This window comes from Capra hircus, chromosome 16 (genome assembly GCF_001704415.2).
Source record: "Capra hircus breed San Clemente chromosome 16, ASM170441v1, whole genome shotgun sequence".
NCBI classification, from domain to species: domain Eukaryota; kingdom Metazoa; phylum Chordata; class Mammalia; order Artiodactyla; family Bovidae; genus Capra; species Capra hircus.
The window spans coordinates 33,743,619-33,767,719 of record NC_030823.1 but is presented as its reverse complement, the minus strand read 5'-3'; the positions used below and the strand labels follow the sequence as shown (position 1 = coordinate 33,767,719).

The 24,101-nt window shown below is 39.7% G+C and overlaps 1 protein-coding gene across 1 annotated transcript in view; it reads left to right on the top strand.

The window, feature by feature from the left end:
- The window catches only part of KMO (kynurenine 3-monooxygenase), a 67,851-nt gene that overhangs the window by 14,218 nt on the left and 29,532 nt on the right, over positions 1-24,101 (top strand). The window contains 5 exon segments of the mRNA XM_018060276.1: positions 11,475-11,544; positions 12,070-12,167; positions 13,365-13,454; positions 19,162-19,210; positions 23,068-23,155. Of these exon segments, the coding sequence (XP_017915765.1) occupies positions 11,475-11,544; positions 12,070-12,167; positions 13,365-13,454; positions 19,162-19,210; positions 23,068-23,155 (395 nt within the window).

The window sequence follows — 24,101 nt, the reverse complement described above, 5'->3', positions numbered from 1 at the left end:
GGCGCTCAGCTTTCTTCACAGTCCAACTCTCACATCCATACATGACCACTGGAAAAACCCATTACATTGCTCTAAATCTTGCTTCTCTTGCTTACAGAAATATATGTAAAAGTTTTATGATGTAAACATGATATACGCTGGTCATATATATATACACGTAAATCACATACTTCTAAAACTTGTGTATATACACATACATGTGATTTAGTTGTAGTTGTCTTTATCATGTGAGTATCAGGCAGTTTGAACTCATCTGGGACTTTTTTTACTCATAGTGTTACTCATATATTCATATTATACTATTTTATCATGGAATTATACCATAATTTCAGAATCGGACACAACTGAAGCAATTTAGCAGCTGCAGCATACCATAATTTATTTGTCCTTACCTCTGTTATGGCTATTTAAACTGTTTCCAGAATTTTATTTATTTTCAGTTATGAAAACTGAGGCTCTGGATATTCTGGCATATGTCTCTGGGAGTTTCCCTTGGGTATATGCCTTGAAGAGGAATTGCTGATTTGTCAGAGATGTGAAAACTCAACTTGAAATCACTGCAAGCAATGCATAAGAGATCCTACTGACCCTCACCCTCTCTAGCATTTAAAATTTTCATGAAACAAGATTATACTTAATCCTGTTATTTCCATATCATGTGATATTCCTTCTTTTCCTTCTGCCTCATAAGGAACTATTTATGCAGGCTTGACTGGCAAACATACAGGAAGTGTTGGAGAGGTAGGGATCAACACTTGGCAACTTTAGAAAAATTTGAAGCATATCTTCACCTGAGTCAGCTTTGTCTCCCTAGATCCTGGAATCAAATTTTGGTCAAAGAAAAGTAACATAACAAACCCATGAGAGTAGGTCATTGGCTTGGAAATGAGCCCCTTCTGAGCCCAATCACTGACTCTTATTAATATTTGTACATCATTTGTTATAACTCATTTATTCCATAATTCAAGTTGAATTCCCTGGAAACAAATGAATGTTCTTCTTGCGTCTGAATCTCAGTTTCTCTACTTTTCTATGATTGTCACTAAAGGAAAGTTGGTGTGCCTAACATACAGTGAGGCTAAACAAACCAAAATGTCAGTTTGGAGCAGAGGAAGGTTTATTATAGGGCCATGCAAGGAGACTGGTGGCTCATGTCCAAAAAACCATGAACTCCCTGAAGAGTTTCACCAAAGCATTTTAAAAGGCCAGGTGAGGTGGAGAGGGTGGGTGGTGGTCACAGGGTATATGATCAGCTCATGCACAATTCTCTGATTGGTTGATAGTGAAGGAAAGGGTGGTGTTGCAGGGGTTAACATTCAGTCCTTAGGCTCAAGGAGGTCTGGGGCTTTCACATCTGTTAAAAAGTGACTCAGGAAATGTGCATCAGGTACTGTTATCTAGGTACTTCAGAGAGGAGCTAAAGCAGAAGTTATGGGGGAATGGACTTCCCCAGAAAGGCCCCATATGGTCCTGCTCAGTTATATCATTTCCCTATATTAAGTTCACTGATCTTCTGCTGTTTAGATTGTGGTTTGCGTGTCCTGTTGTCTTTCTCCCTGGACTGTTTTCCCAGTATATACAATAGAATATTACTCAGCCATAAAAAGGAATGAAGTTGGGCCATTTGCAGAGATGTAGATGGAACTAGAGCCTGTCATACACAGTGAAGTAAGTCAGGAAGAGAAAAACAAACATTGTATAATAACACATGTATGTGGAACCTATAAAAGTGGTACAGATGAACCTATTCACAGGGCTGGAATGGAGATGCAGACATAGAGAATGGGTGTGTGGAGACAGGGAGCGGGGTGGGGGATGGGATGAATAGGGAGATTGAGACTGACATATATACACTGTCGTGTGAAAGAGATAGCTAATGGGAACCTGCCGTACAGTCCAGGGAGCTCAGCTCAGTGCCCCCTGGTGACCTAGTGGATGGGATGTGGGTTAGGAGGAAGGTTTAAGAGGGAGGGGATATATGTATACATGTGGCTGGTCCACTCCATTGTACAGCATAAACTAACACAACATTGTGAAGCAACTATACCCCAGTAAATAAGGAAATAAAAGAAAAAACTAATTTCTAAATTACTCCGTCTACCCTCATTCCAGCTTTCCTGACCCTCTTGGTCTCCTGATCAATATCCTTCTCCTGTCCTGTTTTCCATAAGCATAAAAGCAGTTATGATCATGGACTGTGTGTGTGTGTATTAGTTGTGCAGTTGTGTCCGACTCTTTGCGACCCCACAGACTGTAGCCTGACAGGCTTCTCTGTCCATGGAATTCTCCAGGCAAGAACACTGGAGTGGATTGCCATTCCCTTCTCCAGTGATCATAACACTGTGAAAGAAAGAGGAGATTCACAAACCTTTTTTTCTTCAGTGAGACTTACTCAATCTAGCTTTTAATCCCTTCTATTTTTTTTCTAATGCAACAGAGCAATTTAGCCATTTGAAGAAATTTATTTTATTGTATGAACTTTACTGTTAGCTTACAGTTTTTCTTTCCTTGATACAACTTATTACTATTGCCTTTACTAGATATTATTTTTTTTAATTAGAGTATAATTGCTTGACAATGTTGTGTTAGTTTCTGCTGTACAATGAAGTGTATCAGCCATATGTATACACATATTCTGTGCCCCCTCTCCACTGCTTGGACCTCCCTCCTATCCCCCCACCTCATATACCTTTGGCCTCATTATCAACCTCCCCTACCAGAGTGATATGTTGTTGTTATTGTTTAATCACTAAGTTGTGTCCAATTCTTTTGTAACCCCCATGGGCTGTAATCCACCAGGCTCCTTGGTTCATGGGATTTCCCAGGCAAGAATACTGGAGTGGGTTGCCATTTCCTACTCCAGGGGATCTTCCCAACCCAGGGATTAAACCCGCATCTCCTGCATTGGCGGGTGGGTTCTTTACCACTAAGCCACCTAGGAAGCTCTTGTGACTCCACAACTGTACTAATAGGTCCTCTACACACTGCCCAGGTGCAACGCCCTCTCCTTATTCCCACATCCACTGGGGGCTGCTGTGAACCCGCCAGCCTCACATCTCAGAGCTTCTCTAGTTTAGTATTTACCCTCATCCAGCACTGTGAATCCTGTCTCCCTGCTGACTTCTTTGCTACTGTTCCTTCTAAAATCTTGCACAGAGTCCACTGGATCTGATTTTTTGGTATGCAAAATTTCCAGTGTTTTCTCTTTACTTACTGCATTGCCCCTCAGACTCCTGACCTTAGCTTAAACCTGAGGACAGCAACAGTCTTACAGCCCTCTCCCACAGCACAAGCATCTCAGGATTGGAAGTTGCCATGGTATCCTTACTCTACACTGCAACTTCCAGCCTGCAGCTTCTGTCTCCATTTTTATCTGTAGATCCTTTGAGGCTACCTGCACTATTTTATCACCTCTGTCCCCTCACTTTTGTCATCAATTAACCTCTAGGCCATTTCCACCCAACACTGAAGACTTCACACCTAATCTTTTTTCTATATCCCAGCCCTGCCATTGCCTTGAGTGACTATCAAAGTTGGCATTGTTGTCTTAGCCAATCCCCTAGCCTCTCAGTTCCTTGGTTTCTCTACTTTCAACCCCTTCCACCTCCACTGTACTTCAGCCTCCAAGTCCCATGATGACACTCTGGACCTTGACACTGTCATTCCACAGAACTGCCTCATCTACAATAATAATGTTGGATATAGGGCCCTTTGTTCAAAACCTCCTGACTTCCTAACTCTCTCATTCAGTTGCTTCTGCTACATCTGTTCTTCACAGGGACCTCCTACCCCCCTCATTCATTAGCCTTTTCTGTTTTCCTTCCTTCCCATCTAGCTTAATTGCTCTTTTCCTTCAATCCAACTAATACTTCAACTCCTTGCTTTTTATTCCAACCACATGGCTGAATCCCACTCTGCTTGATTCCAGTGGTTTTCTTCCTTTCCATAGATATACATAGGTGGCTTGATTTGGTTACAAATTTTACTTAAAAATGTAATTCATTTATAAATTCAACAAATATCAATCCAGTATTTATTATGTTTCAAACACAATGCTTTTGGCCAGGGTTAAAATGATGAGCAAAAACAGTTTGCAGCTCAGTGGGGTAAATAGATATTGATTATAGGAATACCCTAAGGATGTAAGCTTTCAGCTGTGATAAGCACTTTCTATTGGTTTCTTAGGGCTGCCATAACCAGGTACCACAAGCAGGTGATTTAACAAAAGATATTTATCATTTCACAGTTCTGGAAGCTAGAGGTCTAGAATCAGGGTGTCAAAAGGGTTGGCTCCTTCTCAGGGCTATGAGAGAAAGCTCTGTCCCAGGTCTTTCTCCTTGCCTTGTAGATGGCTGTCTTCTCCCTGAGTTTCATTTTATCATCTTCCCTCTGACAGTTTCTCAGTTTTCCCCTTTTTTATAAATATGCCCATTATATTGGGTTTAGGGGTACTCTAGTGACCTCATTTTAACTTAATTAATTCTGTAAAGACTTTGTCTCCAAATAAGGTCATCTCTGAGGTACTGGGGTTAGGGCTTCAGCATATGAATTTCATGTTCATTCTTGTGCTCAGTTGCTCAGTCATATCTGATGCTTTGCAGTGTTATGGATGGTAGCCCTCCCCTCCAAGCTCCTCTGTCCATGGGGTTTCCAGGGCAAGAATACTGGCGTGGATTGCCATTTCTCCTCTAGGGGATCTTCCCAACCCAGGGATAGAACTCACATCTCCTCAGTCTCCTGCATTGCAGGTTCTTTACCGCTGAGCCACCAGGGAAGCCCTATATGAATTTGGGGAACCACAGTTCAACCCTTAATGCTTCTCAAAGGAGAAGTCTGTAGTGCTATGAGAACTCATAAGTAGGGAGTTTGAGATCATTACAACAGCTAAAGGAGGCTTCCTTAAGGAAGCAAAGCTGAGTGGAAACTTGAGGATGAATAGGCATTTACTAGAAAGAGAAAAGAGGAGAAGATTGTTCACTACTGAAATCTTTTGGTGAAGGAGAGCATGGTGAGAACAAGCAGCTGAAAGAAGGCTAGCAAAGCTGAGGTGGGAAAGTGATATGATCTCCATAATTTAAAAATATTATGGAGAAAATCTTAGATCTACAGTGATGTCATGTTTCTCTGGGAGGATTATATCATATTTGCTGGGAAGATTATATTTGTGGTTACCAGCAATCCTGGATGGACACAATCCAATCAGTACTAGAAAAGATTCTTAGACCTACTTTGGTCCCTTTGATCATTGATTTATTTCCAGTTGACCCTATTTCTTAGATAATTATTGATGGTCCTAACCCAAAGCCTGGGCATTTATTAAACCCTCCTGAGCGTGATGTCAGGGTATGTGTCCTAAACTCCAGATTTTGTCCTGGTAGCATCATGGGTCTAATCCAAAATTCTGTTGAAATACATTGCCTCCTCTGCAATCAGTAGATAACCCTAGGTGTGGCTCCAAATGCCAAGTGTACTTGTCTGGGCTTTCTTTTTCTCTTAGCAGAAGAGTTCATTCAAATGGCCTATTTTACCATTACACTGCTTGTAGAGAATTAAATGGTCTTTAAATGACTGCTTGTAGAGAATCATTAAATGGTCATTAAATGACTGCTTGTAGAGAATCAATGGTCAAGAAGTCAGATGAATGCTAATAGAATAGAAACAAACTTGACATTAATCAAGCAGAATGATTATGATAACTAGCAGCAGAATGGTGAAAATGAGAAGAGATGGATAGACGGAGAAAAATTACAGGGTAGAATTGATAGAACTTAGAATGGATTGGATGTGGAGGATGAAGAAGTGCCACAGATGACTCTTAGATTTCTAGCTTTAGCAACAGGATGGATGAGATGCCATTCTCTGAAATACCCCATCCATTCCATGTGAAGAGAACTGACATGATTTGGGGCAAGGATCATAAGTTTCAATTTGTATCTGTTGATTCAGAGGTGCTTTGAGACATTTTTAAAGCTACATCAATTAAATATGTGTGGTTGTGTTGGTATTCAGTCACTAAGTCGTGTCTGACTCTTTGTGACTCCACGGACTATAGCCTGCCAAGTTCGTCTGACCATGGGATTTCCCAGACAAGAATACTGGAGTGGTTTTCCATCTCCTTCTCCAGGGGATCTTCCTGACCCAAGGACTGAACTCACATCTCCCTGTTAGCAGGCAGAGTCTTTACCAACGAACCACCTGGGAAGCCCTTAAACATCTATATGCATGAGCTCAAAAAAGGAGATCTGAGTGGGAGATGTAAGTTTCTGCATCACCATGGGTATAGAAGATGGACCACGATGGATGCTTAAGAAATCCCAGCACTTTGGTGGACATGGAAACTGATATAGCCATTATGGAAAAAAGTATCCAGGTTCCTTAAAACACTAGGAATAAATCTACCATATGACCTAGCAATGCCACTGTTGGGCACAAACCCTGAGAAAACCACAATTCTAAAAGACATATGTACCCCAATGTTCATTCCAGCAATACTTACAATAGCTAGGACATGGAAGCAACCTAGATGTCCATTGACAGATGTGGTACATATATACAGTGGAATATTACTCGGCCAGAAAAAGAAATGAATTTGAGTCAGTTGTAGTGAGGTGGATGAAACTAGAGTCTCTCATTTCTCAGAGAGAAATGTCAGGAAGAGAAAAACAAGTACTGTATATTTACAGATATATATGGAATCTAGAAAAATGGTACTGATGAACCTAGCAGAGAACGGACCCGTGGACACAGTAGAGGAGGGTGAGGGTAGGATGAGTTGAGAAAACAGCATTGACGTATAAACACTATTATGTACAAAATAGGTGGTGGGGAATTGCTAAATTGCACGGGAAGCCCAGCCTGGTGCTCTGTGATGACATGGAGAGGTGGGGTGGTGGGAGGGGAGGGAAGGGAGGAAGGGAAGGGATATATATACATACACACATACATACATGTATTTATATATGTGTGTGTGTATATATATATATATAATATTTGACTGATTTGAGTTGTTGTACAGCAGAAAACAAAACACAAAATTGTAAAATAATTTTTCACCAACTAAAAAAAAATAGAAACCCCAACATTTGATTGTCCTTCTTTGCATGGGTGAAAGACAAAAAGAGGAAATGGCTAGAGATGCATTAAAAAAAAGAAAATGAAGAAAGTTTAGTGTTTCAAGAAGAAAGGTTAGTTAGCAGTATTGAACACTGCTGAAAATTTGTGATAATTATATGCAGATGATGTTATCAAATTCAAGTTGCTCAGTAGTGATAAGCAAATCACTGCAATCTGTATAAAGCTATTCAGAAGAGCAACACACTAAAGCTTCAAGAAGACAATAAACAAAAAGTCTTCATAATCTCAAAGTAGGGAAAGATTTCTCAAGCAGTATACCAAATGCATTAGCAATAGTATAAAAGATTGATAAATGTTACTGCTGCTGCTGCTGCTGCTGCTGCTGCTAAGTCGCTTCAATGGTGTCTGACTCTGTGTGACCCCATGGACCACAGCTCACCAGGCTCCCCCATCCCTGGGATTCTCCAGACAAGAACACTGGAGTGGGTTGCCATTTCCTTCTCCAGTGATAAAAGTGAAAAGTGAAAAGTGAAAGTGAAGTTGCTCAGTCGTGTCCGACTCTTAGAGACTCCATGGACTGTAGCCCTCCAGGCTCCTCTGTCCATGGGATTTTCCAGGCAAGAGTACTGGAGTGCATTGTCATTGCCTTCTTCGATAAATGTTACTACACGAAAATAAAGAGATTCTCATCATTGAAGATGCTATCAGTTCAGTTCAGTTGCTCACTCATGTCCAACTCTTTGCAACCCCATGAATCACAGCACGGCAGGCCTCCCTGTCCATCACCAACTCCCAGAGTTCACTCAGACTCACATCCATCGAGTCAGTGATGCCATCCAGCCATCTCATCCTCAGTCGTCCCCTTCTCCTCCTGCCCCCAATCCCTCCCAGCATCAGAGTCTTTTCCAATGAGTCAACTCTTCACGTGAGGTGGCCAAAGTACTGGAGTTTCAGCTTTAGCATCATTCCTTCCAAAGAAATCCCAGGACTGATCTCCTTCAGAATGGACTGGTTGGATCTCCTTGCAGTCCAAGGACTCTCAAGAGTCTTCTCCAACACCACAGTTCAAAAGCATCAATTCTTCGGCCCTCAGCTTTCTTTACAGTCCAACTCTCACATCCATACATGACTACAGGAAAAACCATAGCCTTGACTAGATGGACCTTAGTCAGCAAAGTAATGTCTCTGCTTTTGAATATGCTATCTAGGTTGGTCATAATTTTTCTTCCAAGGAGTAAGCATCTTTTAATTTCATGGCTGCAGTCACCATCTGCAGTGATTTTGGAGCCCCAAAAAATAAAGTCTGACACTGTTTCCACTGTTTCCCCATCTATTTGCCATGAAGTGATGGGACCAGATGCCATGATCTTCGTTTTCTGAATGTTGCACTTTAAGCCAACTTTTCCACTCTCCACTTTCACTTTCCTCAAGAGGCTTTTTAGTTCTTCTTCACTTTCTGCCCCCAAAAATAAAGTCTGACACTGTTTCCACTGTTTCCTCATCTATTTCCCATGAAGTGATGGGACCAGATGCCATGATCTTCATTTTCTGAATGTTGCACTTTAAGCCAACTTTTCCACTCTCCACTTTCACTTTCCTCAAGAGGCTTTTTAGTTCTTCTTCATTTTCTGCCATAAGGGTGGCGTCATCTGCATACCTGAGGTTCTTGATATTTCTCCCAGCAATCTTGATTCCAGCTTGTGTTTCTTCCAGGCCAGCGTTTCTCATGATGTACTCTGCATATAGGTTAAATAAGCAGGGTAACAATATACAGCCTTGACGTACTCCTTTTCCTATTTGGAACCAGTCTTTTGTTCCATGTCCAGTTCTGACTCTTGCTTCCTCACCTGCATACAGATTTCTCAAGAGGCAGGTCAGGTGGTCTGGTATTCCCATCTCTTTCAGAATTTTCCACAGTTTATTATGATCCACACACATCACCAGGCTCTTTAGTTTCTCTTTACTTTCTGGCATTAGAGTGGTATCATTTGCACATCTGATGTTATTGATATTTCTCCTGGCGATCTTGAGTCCAGCTTGTAACTCATCCAACCTGGCATTTCGCTTGATGTGCTCTGCATATAAGTGAAATAAGCAGGGTGACAATACATAGCCTTGCCATACTCCTTTTTCAATCTTGAGTCAGGCAGTTAGTTGTTCCATACAGGATTCTAACTGTTGCTTCTTGACCCTCATCCAGGTTTCTCAGAAGACAGGTAAGATAGGTAGGGTAGTTCCATCGCTTTAAGATTTTTCCTCAGTTTTTTATTATCCACACAGTCAAAAGGCTTTAGTGTAGCCAATGAAACAGAGGTAGATGTTTTTCTGAAATACCCTTGCTTTCTCTATGATCCAGTGGATGTTGGCAATTTGATCTATGGTTCCTCTGCCTTTTCTAAACCCAGCCTGAACATCTGGCAAATATAAGCTCTCAGAGGCTGCTGGTGGGAAAACACATTAGTACAAAATTTTGGAAAACAGTTTGGCATAATAAAGTTGAAGATACATAAACCTTTGACCAGAGATTCCACTTCTGTGAATAAAACGCTTAAGAAATATCATGCACACGTGCACCAGGATACATGTATGGACATGTTCTTTGCAGCTTCTTAATATTCTCAGGCCATCTTTTCACAATATTCACATACATCAAGCCCTTATTCTGTATATCTCTAAACTTGTATAATCAATATATCAATTATATCTCAATAAAACTGGAAAAATAATATTGTCAGGCCAGAAACAACTCAAATGTCCTTCAACAGTAAAATGGCTAAATCAGTTCAGTTGAGTTCAGTCATGTCCAACTCTTCTTGATCCCATGGACTGTAGCACTCCAGACCTCCCTGTCCATCACCAACTCCGGAGCTTGCTCAAACTCATGTCCATCGAGTCGGTGATGCCATCCAACCATCTCATCCTCTGTCGTCCCCTTCTTCTGCCATCAATCTTTCCCAGCATCAGGATCTTTCCCAATGAGTCAGTTCTTTGCATCAGGTGGCCAAAGTATTGGAGTTTCAGCTTCAGCATCAATTCTTCCAATGAATATTCAGGACTGATTTCCTTTAGGATGGACTGGTTGGATCTCCTTGCAGTCCAAGGGACTCTCAAGAGTCTTCTCCAACACCACAGTTCAAAAGCATCAATTCTTTGGTGCTCAGCTTTGTTTATGGTCCAATTCTCACATACATACATGACTACTGGAAAAACCAAAGCTTTGACTAAACAGACCTTTGTTGGCAAAGTAATGTCTCTGCTGTCTAGTTGGTCATAGCTTTTCTCCCAAGGAACAAGCATCTTGTAATTTCATGGCTGCAGTCACTATCTGCAGTAGTCTGTGAGATTTCATACAATGAAGAATCAAACAGGAAAAAAAAAAGAATCAACCAGTAATGAAAGGATGGCCTGGAGTTTATGTGGGATCATACAGATGATCTCACCAGCATACTAGTGAGTTAAAGCTGCTGCTGCTGCTAAGTCACTTCAGTCATGTCCGATTCTGTGAGACCCCATAGACAGCAGCCCACCAGGCTCCTCAGCCCACAGGATTCTCTAGGCAAGAATACTGGAGTGGGTTTCCATTTCCTTCTCCAAGTGAGTTAAAGAAGCAGATGCAAAAAAATACACAACTATCAAAAGCATGTAAATTAAATTATGTTGCCTAGGGATGTACACATAAGCGGAAAAACTATAAAGAAGCCAAGTTTGGTCATCACAGAAGTCAGAATGTTTACTTCTAGGAGAAAGTTTGAGGATTGTAACTATGGGGTAGCTGGGGGAGCTATACCAGATTGGAAATGTTCCACTTTTTTTGATCAGAGTCAGTAAATGGTTTTTTTTTTTTTTTTCTAATTATTCTGTAAACCGTACTCATGGTTTGTGGTCATTCTGTATGAAAGTTATATCTCATGATATGAAAGTTAAAAAAGAAAAAAAAATCTAAATCTTCCTTGAAAACTATATAGTTTAATCTTCAGTTAATCCTATTATTCTTGCAAATGGCATTTTCCACTAGTGACTGGGTTAATCAATATGATGACTAAGGCTATGGCCACACATGATGTTGCACTTCAGTTCAGTTCAGTCTCTCAGTTGTGTCTGACTCTTTGCGACCCCATGAACCACAGCACACCAGGCCTCCCTGTCCATCACCAACTCCTGGAGTTTACCCAAACTTATGTCCATTGAGTCAGTGATGCCATCCAACCATCTCATCCTCTGTCATCCCCTTCTCCTCCTGCCTTCAATCTTTCCCAGCATCAGGGTCTTTTCAAATGAGTCAGCTCTTCTCATCAGGTGGCCAAAGTATTGGAGTTTCAGCTTCAACACTTAGCCAGCAAAAATTCCCTATATTTGTGAAATCAGATAAAAATATGAAAAAAATTGCTTTGATTTCCTAGGTTGGATCATTAAATGCATGCTTCCTTGCCAAGAGGAATTTCCAAGTTGATATATATGAAGCTAGAGAAGGTGAGACAATACTGAACAATGTGAGATGTGGTTCTGATTCTTTGACGTCTTACTCCTTTAGATTTTAAAAAGAAAAAAAAATTTTTGAGGTAAACTGTTGAAAGTGAAAGAAAAAAATGAAGTCACTCAGTCGTATCCGACTCTTTGCGACCCCATGGACTATAGCCTACCAGGCTCCTCCGTCCATGGGATTTTCCAGGCAAGAGTACTGGAGTGAGTTGCCATTGCGTTCTCCCAGGGGATCTTCCCGACCCAGGGATCGAACCCAGGACTTCTGCATTACAGGCAGACTCTTTACCCTCTAAGCCACCAGGGAAGCCCAAGGTAAACTGTTAGACTTCATTAAAACCCTCAACTATCTAAATTTAATTTAATTCAAATTCATTACTATCTGTGTTTTCTTTAAAAGAGTTAACAAAGTCTTTTAATTTGGTCCAGATGCACCCGTTTTTGAGGTGTCTATGCTCACCCTGTCTTAGGATATAAGAATTGCGTGTAACATGAGGTCTACTTCCAATGTCTTAGACATCCGAGTGACTAAATCTGCACGTGGAAGAAGCATTAATTTGGCCCTTTCTTATAGAGGACGACAAGCCTTGAAAGCCGTTGGCCTGGAAGATCAGGTACCTTGTGAATGCATTTTCCTTACAGAAGATAACACCTGTTGTTTTTCAACAATTGCATGGTCTTGATTTCTCTTAGTTCGAAGCAGCACTTAATGCCACAAAAACTGCTGCATGAGAATTTGTTTTACAAAGGTTTTCAAACTTCTAAATTCTCACAGTTGAGGCACATGACTGCAGAGGAGGCAGAGTACGTTGTAGGGCAAGTGGAAGTTGTATCAGGTGGACACCTGATTATCACTTCTGACACTGGGCCATCAACAAGATGGTTAATCTTTGCCTTTTATTTGTGTCTGACCTGGGATGGCCTCTGGGGTGAGAGGAGGCAGACGACACCCATTCTTTTGACTACTTAGGTCCATAATCTCTTATCACAGTTCTGTACTCCAAAAAACTCTGGGACTAGAAAGCTCTTTCATCACCCATTCAGCAGCAAACTTGACCTGATGCAGACTTTTTATAGCCTCCAAAAGAAATCTCATTTACTGTGAATATGTTTTACTAAAGAAATATTGTGTTATGGGGTGGTGCCCTAGACTAGTCTGTGTGTCATAAACTACCCACATATGCACTCATTACCTATCTAAACTTTGAAAAGTTCTGAATTCTGAAGCCAATGAGCTTTCAGTGTTTGGATAAAGATTGTGGGCCTGTTACAGATTTTCCTCATATAGACTCAAGATTGTCAAATTTCTCACTATCGTGTATCTTGGAAATGTAAAGAGAAATAGTATATTTTTATTGACAGTATTTTTGTGAGAGTGTGTCCTTGAAATGGTAAGTTCACATAACTGCTATTTGCATTTCCATATTTTTCTTAGGCATGTGTAGGAAAATACTTTGCACTGCATTTCAGGAATCCTGTGACTTACTCCTCGTGCTTTATTCTTTTGCAATCATAAAAAAGAACTTAATCTCTGACAGTGAACCATTTCCTCACTTGTAATATTTGACTTAGGTCTAGATTAACTTTAAAGTCTATTCTAAAACCTAAAGTTAAAAAAAACCCTAAAAACTAAAATTTGTAGGAGCATAATTTTTATTAAGTTTCTACCATACTGTGTTCCCATGGTCTTTTACATTATTTTTTGATTTTTGGAAAATGTTTGAATAATCACACTGTAAAGTCAATATCTATTTTATTGACATGATGCCACATTATGGAAATTGAAATAGACATCTCTGATTTTATTTCAGGTTGTAGCCTATGGTATCCCCATGAGAGCAAGAATGATACATTCTCTTTCAGGAAAAAAGTCTGCTATCCCCTATGGGACAAAGTCACAGGTAGGTTTACCTGGAGATACTTTTTTGTAAAATGGTAATAGCTGAGTCTAATATCTTGAACCAGCTACTTGCTTGCTGACCCTGCCTTTCTTCTCTAGCCCTGTTTTGACATTGTTTGCTTGCTTAGAATTCAAATATATATACTAGTTAATTCATAGGAGATGCTTAGAAATGGCCCAGTCCCTAATAAGCATTCAGTGGACTTCCCCCATGGTTCAGCAGTAAAGAATCCACCTGCAATGTAGGAGCCTCAGGGGACGCAGGTTCAATTCCTAAATTAGGAAGATCCCCTCAGTTTAGTTCAGCAGTAATGTCTGGCTCTGTGACCCAGTGTACCGCAGCATTCCAGGTCTCCCTATCCATCACCAACTCCCAGAGCTTACCCAAACTCATGTCCATTGAGTCAGTGATACCATCCAAACATTTCATCCTCTGTTGTCCCCTTCTCCTCCTGCCCTCAATCCTTCCCAGCATCAGGGTCTTTTCAAATAAGTCAGCTCTTTGCATCAGGTGGCCAAAGTATTGGAGTTTCACCTTCAACATCAGCCCTTCCCGAGAACATCCAGGACTGATCTCCTTTAGAATGCACTGGTTGGATCTCTTTGCAGTCCAAGGGACTCTCAAGAGTCTTCTCCAACACCACAGTTCAAAAGCATCAGTTCTTCGGCACTCAGCTTTCTTCACAGTCCAACTCTCACATCCATACATGACTACAGGAAAAACAATAGCCTTGACTAGACGGACCTTTGTTGGCAAAGTAATGTCTCTGCTTTTGAATATGTTGTCTAGGTTGGTCATAACTTTCCTTCTAAGGAGTAAGCATCTTTTAATTTCATGGCTGCAGTCACCATCTGCAGTGATTTTGGAGCCCCGAAAAATAAAGTCATCCACTGTTTCCACTGTTTCCCCATCTATTTGCCATGAAGTAATGGGACTGGGTGCCATGAACTTAGTTTTCTGAATGTTGAGCTTTAAGCCCACTTTTCCACTCTCCTCTTTCACTTCCTCAAGAGGCTCTTTAGCTCTTCGCTTTCTGCCGTAAGAATGGTGTCATCTGCATTTCTCAGGTTATTGATATTTCTCCCTGCAATCTTGATTCTTGTGCTTCTTCCAGCCCAGCGTTTCTCACGATGTACTCTGTGTATAAGTTAAATAAGCAGCCTTGACATACTCCTTTTCCTATTTCCAGTCTGTTGTTCCATGCCCAGTTCTAACTGTTGCTTCCTGACCTGCATATACGTTTCTCAAGAGGCAGGTCAGGTGGTCTGGTATTCCCATCTCTTTCAGAATTTTCCACAGTTTATTGTGTTCCACACAGTCAAAGGCTTTGGCATAGTCAATAAAGCAGAAATAGATGTTTTTCTGGAACTCTCTTGCTTTTTCCATGATCCAGTGGATGTTGGCAATTTGATCTCTGGTTCCTCTGCCTTTTCTAAAACCAGCTTGAAAATCCGGAAGTTCATGGTTCATGTAATGCTAAAGCCTGGCTTGGAGAATTTTGAGCATTACTTTACTAGCATGTGAAATGAGTGCAATTGTGCGGTAGTTTGAGCATTCTTTGGCATTGCCTTTCTTTAGGAGGGGCTTCCCTGGTGGCTCAGACGGTCAAGCGTCTGCCTGCAATGTGGGAAACCCAGATTCGATTCCTGGGTTGGGAAGATCCCCTGGAGAAGGAAATGGCAATCCACTCCACCACTCTTGCCTGGAAAATCCCGTGGATGGAGGAGCCTGATAGGCTACAGTCCATGGGGTTGCAAAGAATCGGACAAGACTCAGCGACTTCACTTTCACTTTCACTTTCTTTGGGAAAGGAAGATCCCTTAGAGGAGGGCATCTCAACCCACTCCAGTATTCTTGCCGAGAAAATCCCACGAACAGAGGAGCCTGGTGGGCTACAGTCATTGGTGTCTCAAAGAGTTGGACATGACATGATTTACACATGGAAGTCAAGAACAGACTACACGAACTAAATGTACCTTTTCTATAAACAATGATTGTCTTCCTGTGGGCGAGTTGCTGAAGAGCTTGCAACCTGTTCTTTGAAAGTTCTCTATGTTCACTATGAAAAGAACTCAGCCAAGGGATGGTAGGAGCACTCAGCTCTTACTTTCAGAGAGGGAGGAAATCTTTCACTTTCAGAGAAGCAAAAGTAAGGCTTGAAAGAGATAGTTGTTTAAATCTTCACACAAAATAACATCATTCCAATCAAATGACAGTTTTCCTATGGGGAGAATTGGGTGAGACCAAATTTCTAAAAAACATAAATTTTTAAGTGTCAGGTGTGTATTGGATGAGATAGCTTGCAAATGCACTTTCAGATAACAGAATCTCACAGTGGTCAGCAGCTTTAGATGCATGGACTCCAACCACCTTGCTTTACAGATAAAGAAACAGGCTGCATGACTACAGGAGGTCAATATTAAGGGAGAAACTGGACAAGTTTCCTTACAGACAGCAACCAGTGAGCGTGGTGTAGGAAGCCCTCACAGTAGTGCTGGAAGTGCTGCTTAGTTACACTATTTCTTTTTTCTAAAATGAGAGTGATATTCTTCCCATAATAGGCATAATAGTAATTCCACCTTTCTTTTGGATTAATACTGATTGTGCTGAGGAAATTCAGTTCATTGTATTCATCTCTTCCCTGGAGATTGGCCCAATAGAGTATGAATAGATCCAGGGGGAAATATGGTTCCAAATAGCAGGGAAAGTGGATGAGAAGAGTGACTTGGACCTGAGACTAAAACTACTAACTTCCTTACCTTCACCAAGTGAGAATGAGACAGGGGTGACAGTGAGAATGAGACAGTTTCATCACCAGTGACTCCCCAGGAAGGTGAAAGTGTTGGTGCAAGTTCTCATTTCAAGGCCTTTAATACAGAAGAAGGAAATGATCCTTCTACATCAATCCTGCCATTCCTCAGTCCTGAAGAACTGAGTTAATGCTAAATTTATAGGTTTGCATCATTATTTTTATACTAGAGTTGAAAATGGGCCCTCCTTATCTTTTAAGAACTGTATAAATTTGCTTTGAATTGGTCAATTCCATAACCTGTGGAAGTGTAAAGTCATCCCCATCACCCCAAGATTTCTTCCAGTATCCAGGGAGTGTACGTATTGGCCTCTGCTGCCTCTTGGTGTCCGCTCCTCCTCCTCTAGTTTTGGTTATGTACCATGATGACCATACATGAAACTCACGATTTTTACCCATTTCCACATGCAAAATACATATTAATAGCCTTCCTCCTGGAACACAAACAAGATTGCCAGGGCAGAAGCAGCCATATTTGACCATGAGGTAACTTTACAGAAGGAAGCTACATGCCAAAGATGATGGAGTAGAAAGGAGGAGGACGCTGATGAATTTGTGGATGTCCCTGAGATACCTCTAGACTTTTTATTAAGCAGGAAAAAGAAAAAGTGTAGTTTATATAATCAGCTGTGGTCAGGTCTCTGTGCAAACAGCTAAAAATAATCCATGACTCATTACAGTATGTAAAGCTCATGGTAATTTGCACAGTGCTAAATAAATTATATTTGAGGAAAAAAACATACATGAATATACTGAAGACCTGGGGGGTCGTGGAAGGCCCACATTGTGCAGTGCATAGCAAACGATTCATAAGTTCCTACTGTATACAATTTGACTTCTGAAATCTTTTCTATACCCCTTTCTCTGAGCCTTCCTCCCCTAGCTGTTATTTTTTCTGCCCTTTCTCCTTTGCTATGACTGTCTTGCAGATTCTTCTCATTTCCTTCCCCAATTGCCAAATATCAAAATATTCTCTAATATACAGAGCAGGCCAGAGTTCCCCCAATTGCGATTCTTAAACTCCTGTGCCCCAAATAAAGAAATGACACCCCCTTACTAAAAAACATTCTCATTTGAAGGCTATCAGGACAACAATGTAAACACTTTTTCCTAGCATATTTGAAAAAGTCAGCACTGCAACTTTTGTCTTACAAATCTCCAAAGATTGTCCTATGCCCTTTAGGTTTTCTTAGTGGGTTTTTTGGTTACAAGACTCACTCTACAGCTCTTCATTTGTTTGTTCTTGTTCTTACTTATTCTTCACAAGGTAAGCCTTTTAGAATATGTGTTGGAGAAGTGAAGCTTGATGTCAGTGACTCTAAGTTATGGTTATAATAGGAAACTGCCCAAAGATATGGAGGAGATTAGACCAGGACTCTCCCTGGTCTTCTGCAGGACCAACATGTCTATTGGTTCCCAGATGATCAGTCCCTAGTTTATCTCAACTAAGCCTGATAGGGATCAACTGGCAAGGAAAGAATATTTTCCTTCTGTTAATAAGACTTCATAATTTGAATGTTTCCTAGTATACTTAGAAGTATAACAAGTGTGGTTTCTGTTGAAATGCAAACATTAATAATGTAGAAGACTGGAAAACAGAACCATAAGGCAGAGAATTACGAAGTTCCTGTTAATTTTAATTTATGATAAAGACACAGGAAGCTCCTCCTCAGTCTACTATTGCCTCTTTAGCATGAGCAAGTTATTTTTATACCAAGTATAGATTTAGCTGTTAATTTCATATGCCTATATTTGAATGGGATCAAGATGAATAAAAGACCATATTTGTGTTAAATGTTGTAATGTCCCATAATTTTGAAATTTATGTGCTTTAAATTTTTAAAGCAATAGACTTGTCCTGAATTGCATGACTGCATTATGGCTTTCATGAGCCCTAAGCGAGTAAGAGTAAGTGAATTCACTCAGTCATGTCCAACTCTTTGCGACCCCATGGACCGTAGCCTACCAGGTCTCTCTGTCCATGGGATTTTCCAGGCAAGAATACTGCAGTGGGTTGCCATTTCCTTCTCCAGGGGATCTTCCTGACCCAGGGATTGAACCTGGGTCTCCTGCATTACAAGCAGATGCTTTAACCTCTGAGCCACCAGGGAAACAGATAGACACTTTTACTTTGTGTGACCCTATAAATCAATAAATATTAAAAATTAGACTATATAAGCACATTGATATAAAGATTACATTAAGCTTTAATATAATCCAGACTGGATTTATTCTTATCTTTTAAAGAATTAACATATATTCATATTCTTATATTTATTTTTTCTTATGATTTTGAAATAAACTAAAATTATTTTCATGAACCCCTAAAAGTATCATAGGCCCTATGCACTGTTTGACTGGGTCCCATGGAACAATCGGTACTGTGAAGTCAGTACATGTACCATGTATGGGATCTACCTATTCCTAAAAACCCTCACCCTGCCACAACCACACCACACACTCACACAGCCTTTCGAACTGAAATGAAAATTTCAAAGTAGTTTCTTTGGGAAATGGTACATTTATTCTAGGAATGTTGTCATTTCTGAAGCTTTTTTATACACCGTAATTTGGAGACCTAAGATGAATATTTGAGATTTATGTTTGATAGTTAAAACAAAACTATCTTAATGAAAATAATATTTTTGGTACCAAAAAAAGATTTGTTTTTATATAGTATCAAACTTTGAAAAAGCCTAGGTTTAAACCTGAACATTGTATTGCATATATTTGATTAAAGTGTTTATAGAAAAAAAGGCTACTTAGTTAAATGGTTGTAAAGCTGAGCTTGCAACCTTCTGATAAATAATTAGTATTTTCTATTGCTAAGTGAATAACATAGAAGCATATTTGCCCATTCTCCAGAAACAAATAGTATCTACTATATTTTTCTTGCAGTATATTCTTTCTATAAGCAGAGAAAATCTAAACAAGGATCTACTGACGGGTAAGTCCAATGCTTTATTCACCAGCCCTCATTTTCAGCAAAGCGCATGAGACTGATCTCGTCATATGATTAACTGAAACTTGTTTACCATTCCTTCTTAGGAGTTATTAAGAGCAAGACTATGTACAATGCAAAGTGTTTCTTTAAAAATACTGGTAGTACATCTTCCAGCATCTCTTTTTCATCTTATCAGTGGTTTAAATAAAAATTGTTTGTTCAGCATGTATTGAATTCCTATTGTCTTCTAGGCACTGGGTTGAATGAGTGCCTCAGTGAAGAACTCACAATCTAGTGGAAAAACAGATATACATATATAACAATTTTCAAAGAGACACAAGCAGATTTTTCTATCAGAAATATGAAAAGCAATAGTGTGAAGGCTGATAGAGGACTGAAGTTTTTTTAAGTATTATGAAAATTGCTGTGTGCAAAAACAAGAGTCTGGACTAAAGCTATAGCCCTCCAGTTGGGAGGAGGTATAGATTCAAGATATCTGTAGGAGACAAAATTAGATGCAGGGTATAGGAAGTTGATAAAGAGGAAGGTGTACATAAGCCTGAAGATTCTCACGTGTGTAACTAAAAAGACCTAGACCTATCCATTAATTGAAAAGCCCCTGGACTGCAAATTAAATTTGTATCCTGGATAATCAATCCAATCACATTTCATGTAACCCTTGATCATATTTTTTTCTTCTTTAGCATTTGTACTAAACAAATTCATTCCATGCAGAGCATGCCGTTAGTAGTTCTACTATCTTTTAAATCAATCAATCCCTCTCAATGCATTCCAGCAACCTCTGACTTTTGGAGACCAGAGGTTCCAGTTATTTATCTGTGTTTCTCCACAATCCCCTACCCAGGGTGAGTTTGTAACACATCTGTTGAATTGAACTGAACTGAACTGAACTGGGAGGAGGAGTGAAGGAGAAGGTCACTCTAGTTGATTCATGAGGGCTCAGAAATAGGGTTTGGTATTCATCTTAATTCCATTTCTTTACTTGTAAGGCTGACTTTTGGATGAGTAGATACATGGCTAGGTTGCTTTATATATTCAAGCTGATCTTAAGAAAAGAAACTACAAGACAGCTTTTAAAAATAATAGAAAATATCTTTTATGTGTTAAGCACTGTGTTAATAACTGCTTTATATTGCATCAATTTGTGTAAGCCTCCAAACAACTCTGTGACGTAAGAATTATGTTTACCTCAGTTTTGTACATGATAAAGGAAGCTTAGAGAGGGCCACAGTGCAGCAGGTTACACTGTTAATAAGTAGCAGAATCTGGATTGAACTTGAGTCTGTCTATTCCAAAGTCCATACTTTTAACTATTACAGTCACTGCCTCCAGTAAGATAAATGAAACACTGATAATAAGGAGGTAAAACATGGGGAAGACCCATCTTGCATGCTCCCCTGTTTTTCATTAGGTACACACTGCACAGCATACAATTTCATAAATGGCATAAATATGTTAATAAAAAGAATGCTGAACCTCTTGGCTTCTAAACTGCTTGGCATATAAAGTTCTTTTACACAGCTCTTATTCCTTTACATGGCATCAGACTGTGAGCCACCTATTCCACAGATAAATAAATACTCATTCCTTCTGATAGAACAGCTCTCCTCTGAAAGTGCTGTAACTAAATCATTTTCCTGCATCAGCTTTTCATGTAGGGTTGTTTCATGGTTTACCGTCCTGTGGGATGTTAATAACTGTTAAGTAAAACAAACATAAAAAGGATATGTGGTCAGGTAAATTTGATAAACTTAAAACCTGCATTGGACTTTCCAGGTGGCCCTAGAGGTAAAGAACTCATCTGTCAATGCAGGAGACATAAGAAATGTGGGTTCAATCCTTGGGTGGGGAGGATCCCCTGGAGGAAGGCATGGCAACCCACTGCAGTATTCTTGCCTGGAGAATCCCATGGACAGAGGAGCCTCATGGGCTACAGTCCTTGGGGCCCAACAAGTTGAACACAACTGCAGTGGCTTAGCACACACACAAGCAAATCGTGCATCAAATTAGTTTTAAAAGTTCTAGGACTTCCCTTGACCCAGTGGCTAAGACTCCATGCTCCCAATGCAGGAGGCCCACATAAAATCCCTTGTCAGGAAACTAGATCCCACCTGCCACAACTAAGAGATCCCACATGCTGCAATGAAGACCTGGTGCCGCCAGATAAATACATAAGTAACTATTAAAAGTCTTTTCTTACAGTACTTTCAGGGCCTTTATTCTACTAGTCTGCAGTGCGGATTTTCGAGGGCAATTCTGTCTAAGATGCGACCACAAATGCCAGCCATATGCATAATTTAATACCTTATATTAATCACAATAGAAAAACCTATAAAGAAATCAGTGAACTTAATTTTAATAGTATATTTAACCTAATTTATCCAAAATATTATTTCAATGTGCAATCTATGTAAGAATGCTACTCATGAGACATTTTATTCTTTTTTTTACTAAGTTGTCAAAACCCAGTGGTTGCATCCCATTTCCATTCAGAACAGCCACATTTTAAGCACTTAAGAGCCACATGTATCTGGGGACCAAGACAGCACAGTCAGAGGGTCAGAGTGTGAGCATTTCTGTAATGACTATGACCACGGAACAGTTATTTCAGTTATCACAGGACTAGTGTTCCATGGAAAATTCTTTGAGCTGCATTTCTCTACATTTAATTTGAAAAAAAAAATTACAAAAAGGTTGATTCCACAAACACATATTGTATTTGTCAAAGATACCCATAGTGGTTCGAGTAAACGCTGATTTCTCCAAGTTATTTGTCAAAAGATTTCTTAAACATAGATAAGTCTTTGGCATATCTCCAATTTCAATATTCTGAAGCTTCCAATCCTGTGTTCAAGAATCTTAAAGTCTGAAAACCCCAAATCAAACTCAAGCAAAGCAGAACAACAGCAACAACAACAACAACAACAAAAATACAAAACCTGAGATGAAAAGGAGAGATGGGCACAGATAGAAATGTTGAATTGGAAGTCAGACTTCTGGCTTATTTTTCCTAAATCCTTTACTTTGTGTGATCTTAGTCATCTTACTTTCCCTCCAGAAGCTCAGTTACTTCATTTCTGAAATGAAAAGTTTTGAAATAAACTATCTTGAGGTCTACACCAGCTCTAACATCTACATTCTGATTTGTGGCTTTAAGAACAATAAATAGCCCCTAATTATAGATCTCCTGCTCATGGAAAAAACTAGGAACAAAAATAATGTTTTACTACAGTGATAAGAACATAATTAATAGTTCAGAAAATGAAATTCACTATAGATTTTTAGCAGGCCAAAAAAGCACTAAAATAATTTGATTCTGTTTACGAATAAATTTCCAATCTTCTTATTCACTTTCCCCTAACTATTTCAGTGTTTGATTACAAAAAGATCTATATTTATATATCAATGATCTATATTTATAACAAACTGACTCAGAAGTCTAGAGGACTTGCTAAAAAGAGATACAGAGTCAGACATAGTATGTAAAAAGAAATTTGACTGAATATTTCCAATCACAAATTAAGCCTTAATTTGGGGGCAGCTTTAAAATATGTAATGATTGCTTCTTTCCTAGGGTACCAACAATTACAGTGATGCAAGAATATACATAGTTAGATTTTTTTTTTTTGAAATGGAGACAGTTGATTTTTATTTATCTCTTTTACTACCAGATTATCCTAGAACATTTGCACAACAGTTGCCAAATCACATTTTAACTAATTCGTGTTTACATTGTTAAGTATCTCTATCACACCATTCTCAGAAAATAATGAATTCAATTTAAGTGAAATGAGAATTGGAATTTCATTTCCATTCGTTTTCTCTCTTTGTTTCTTCAGCTGTTGAGAAATACTCCAATGCAAAAGTGCACTTTGGCCACAAGCTGGTGAAATGTAATCCTGAGAAAGGAGTAATCACAGTTCTTGGGTAAGAACCGGTCAGCCCTTTGACTTCAGAGGCGAAGGGTTGAAGTGGAGAACTGTGCCTGTAAACTTTGCTCTTGACTGTTTTGAAAGAGTTAAATGATTACTAACAGGGTAATTCAAGTAGTTTCTACAATCAAGTAATTTTATGTTGATCACTAGCATCAGTATTCTTCCTGATTCTCCTGCTCACTCACCTTTTTAACAGTATTCTAGACTGGTAACCATACTCTGCTTCTAACCCTCTCCTAACTTGAAACAGGTAACTCTGCACTGCTCTGCTTCTCCTCTCCTCTTTCTGAATAATATTTGTCTGTCTCCCCTTGGCCGAGCCCATTTCCTCTAAAGTTCCAAGCCTCATATCCCACTTGGGGGAAATATCTTGGATTCACAGTTTGTTCAATAACTACTTGTAAATTTGCATTTCTATTTGTAATAATAATAATAACCCTTATTTCAATCTTAATATTAATTTTCCTTTAAACACCTTTGCAAGTACTTCTTGCCATAATCTCAAATGTCTCTAAAATTTCAAACATCTGTTTGTCCTACTCCTAACTTTCCTAGTTTGTTGTGTTGCTGTCTAGAGGCTCAGTTATGTTCAACTCTTTGTGACCCTGTGAACCATAGACCACAGGCTCCTCTATCCATGGGATTCTCTAGGCAAGAATACTGGAGTGGGCTGCCATTTCCTTCTCTAGGGGCTCTTCCCTACCCAGGGATCAAACCTGTGTCTCCTGCATTGGCAGGCAGATTCTTTAGCACTGAGTCACCTGGGAAGCTGACTTACCTAGTACTTTTAACCAAATAATTAAAATCATTTTTGATGTACCCCTTTCCTTATTTTCTCCCATTTGACCTGAAAACATTTCCCAGTGTCTCATACTTCTTGCCTGCCTCAGATCCTATGTTAACCTTCTTCCTGAGCACCACAATCTTTGGGCTCTCAG